At 47.6% G+C, this 2,891-nt stretch overlaps 1 protein-coding gene across 1 annotated transcript in view; it reads right to left on the bottom strand.

Moving 5' to 3' along the window:
• MGST2 (microsomal glutathione S-transferase 2) overlaps positions 1-361 on the bottom strand; it is a 20,822-nt gene extending 20,461 nt beyond the window's left edge. The window contains exon 1 of the mRNA XM_059395547.1: positions 44-361. Within this exon, the coding sequence (XP_059251530.1) occupies positions 44-101 (58 nt within the window). The 5' untranslated portion in view covers positions 102-361. The remainder of the gene's footprint in view (positions 1-43) is intronic.
• Between the last annotated feature and the right edge of the window lie 2,530 nt (positions 362-2,891).

The following is a 2,891-nucleotide window of genomic DNA, read 5'->3' as shown; positions in this document are numbered from 1 at the left end:
CCCCCCCGTGTGCACACACACACACACTGCCTGAGACTCTTACTTTGTTGACAGGCCGACAGGACTGAGACAGCAGCCAGCAGGATTGAATGCCCAGCCATCTTCACATGGAATGTTCTGGTCCAAGAAACTATTTGTTGAAATCCAGGGGCCAGTAGCAGGCACTTTCGACTTTGTATTGTTGACCTTCCTTATAAGGTAAACAAAGCCGGAGAAGGGGGGGAAAAAAAAAAGGACGAGTCTAAGGGCTGGGTGATCTTTGCCCTGGAACAGGAATTGGGACAGCAGGTGAATCTGGAGCTGCCAGTCACAGATCTTTATCTGGCTGGGAGCTGCCTCCGGAGCTTGCTGGAAGGCTCTCTCCTCTCCACCCCCCACACTGCAGCTGCAGCTCAGCCTTCCGGATTAGCCCGCCCCCAGCAGCACCTGCGGGAAGACCTTCTCAACCAATTCCAAACCAACTCTCCCTCCCCCTCTTCCAACCTCAGGACCCTTGAGTCTCTTCCCCAACTGCAAACGCTAGCTGAGCCCTTGTTCACTTCTGGTGGGAAAAGAGACGGAAGCATTTACTTAATCCCACTGAGGTTTAATGCTCATTTAAAGGGATTTGAACTTGATTCTCCAGTAAATGGTCAAACTTGGATTTGAACACAAGTCCAGCAGATTCCAATTGTGCCCTCCCTCACCGCCCCCACCCCCCATCCTGCTGCCTCCCGCTGTCACCTTGACTCTCCCTTGGGCCTGGTGACCATACGTTTTTAACAAATAATAAACTAAAGCATATTTTCTGAGAAGGATGAGGGCCCTCAGGAGAAGTGAAGTAATAGTTAAGTTGACTTTTAAAAAAAGATTTTATTTATTTATTTGAGAGAGAGGGAAAGCGTGCATGAGCAAGGGGCAGGGAGGGGCAGAGAGGGAGGGAGAAGCAGACTCCAAGCTTAGTGCGGAGCCAGACATGGGGCCCGATCCGAGGACCCTGGGATCATGACCTGAGCCAAAGGCAGACGTTTCACCGACTGAGCCACCCAGGCGCCCCTAAGTTGACTTTTATAAGAAACACAGCACAACGGTCATCATGCCAGTCAGAGCACTGCCCCCCACCACCAGGCCCCGTGTGGGTCCCCCCAGCATGGGGACTTCACTAGTGAGCCCATTTATCATAGCCCCGCCCCTCTGTCAACACAACTCTTTTGCTCCTTCAAGAGGCAGCTTCCTACAAAACAAAGTTGGGGCCCATTTCTCATCTCACGCTCCAGCTCACTTAGAGGGAGCCCCAGAGCCAGGAGAAGGGCCCTGCTCCCTCCCCTGGCACTTAGTGCCCACGCACCCTTGCCCAGGATGTTGAGCATCAGTCTGATAACAGGGGCTGAGAAAGACTGAAGGGACTCCGAAGTGCTGTAGTGCTGTTAGAAGGATTAAGTTAGTTTACATTTATCAAGCACTTAGAACAGCATGCGTAGCGCCCAAACCTATATTCTGGGTTTGTTAAATAAACACACAAAGGGGCTTCATGTAAAGCACCACCCCACAATGGGCCACTTTGGTCTGAAGATGATTTTGAATTAAAAAGGAGTCAAGTCCAGCAGACTCAGGAAAAGCTCTTTGCCTCCCCGCCCCCAACTGCCTAAAAATAATTTAGATAGAGAACCTGCTTCAGGAAGCGAGGTATCACTGTAGATAAGGACAGCAGGATATGAACCGGGTGTAGTAGATAGGGAAGAACTTAACAAGGCCTGTTTGGTCAGAGTCCTCTATGTCCCGTTGTTTCTGTACGGCCCAGCAAACACTTGTTAACCCAACATTGACCCTTTTTCAACTTCCTGTGAAGTGCATTCCTTCCCTTTGAAGTCCCAGACCTCTACCCCCTTCTCCTTAGTTCAGAATGACACATACATGTCAGTTTGCCTATCTTTGGAATTTCCGTGTCTTTGTGGATTCCTCGTGTGTGCACCATTAAATGTGATTTTCTCCTGTTAATCTGCCTCAAGTCAATTTGATTCTTAGTCCAGCTAGAAAAACCCTGGAGGGGACGGAAAATTCTTGCTCCCCATCCGCATCTAGAAGAGTACTTAGCATATTATGTACCTAATGTAGAAAGATATATTTTAAAAGGTAAAAATCATGCCTCTCATGCAAATAGAAAATGAAAACACATCAAAGGTTTTATCAAATTCATTAATGGGGGAACCAGGATGACCTTTTAACTAGCTCAAAGGAGAATTTTTTTTTTAAAAAACCACACATATATGGTATTAAAAAACAAAACTTAGCGGAGGACGGGTTAAAAACCTTATTGGCTTTATTCAGATACTCATGCACCCAGCAGACAGGAAAGACCTCTGAGAGCTGTACGATGAAAGACTATTCTAGGCAGAAGGAGGTAGAACAAGGACATTAGACCAGACCAAAAGTAAATTGCTTATTGCAAGGTTACTCTCCTTTAGGGCATGGCAGGGATCGACCTGGCAGATTACTGAACTAATGCTGATGAGGTGATTCCTGACAGTCTAGTTTAAGATTCCATTTCTCCAAGAGCTGAAACAGTCATTAAGTGAAGTCTCGGTGTGTTGACGTGGGACTTCGAATAAGCGACTCTATTTGGGGCCTGTTGTCTTGTTTTTAACAACAGGGAGTAAAGAATGCTAAAATTAACTTACAAAGAGTGGCAAACCAGGTCTGCTCCCAATGCCCGGTTGGTCCCTTCAGGTTCCCTCTGCCCTCGTTGGTTTTGAAATCACTGAAGAGGACCATTATGTAAGAAGCCAGATCCTAGAAGTTCAAGGTGGCCCCAAAACGTTCCTGTGTATTTGACTGAACGGCTTGGGGCTTCAGTACACAGCAGGCATTCTGAACTGCTGGCCAGCTGCCCTGAACTCCCATCACCGTGTACT

The sequence above is a fragment of the Mustela nigripes genome, chromosome 1 (genome assembly GCF_022355385.1).
Source record: "Mustela nigripes isolate SB6536 chromosome 1, MUSNIG.SB6536, whole genome shotgun sequence".
NCBI lineage: Eukaryota > Metazoa > Chordata > Mammalia > Carnivora > Mustelidae > Mustela > Mustela nigripes.
The sequence above is the reverse complement of the archived record's forward strand: the minus strand, read 5'-3'. Positions and strand labels throughout refer to the sequence as shown.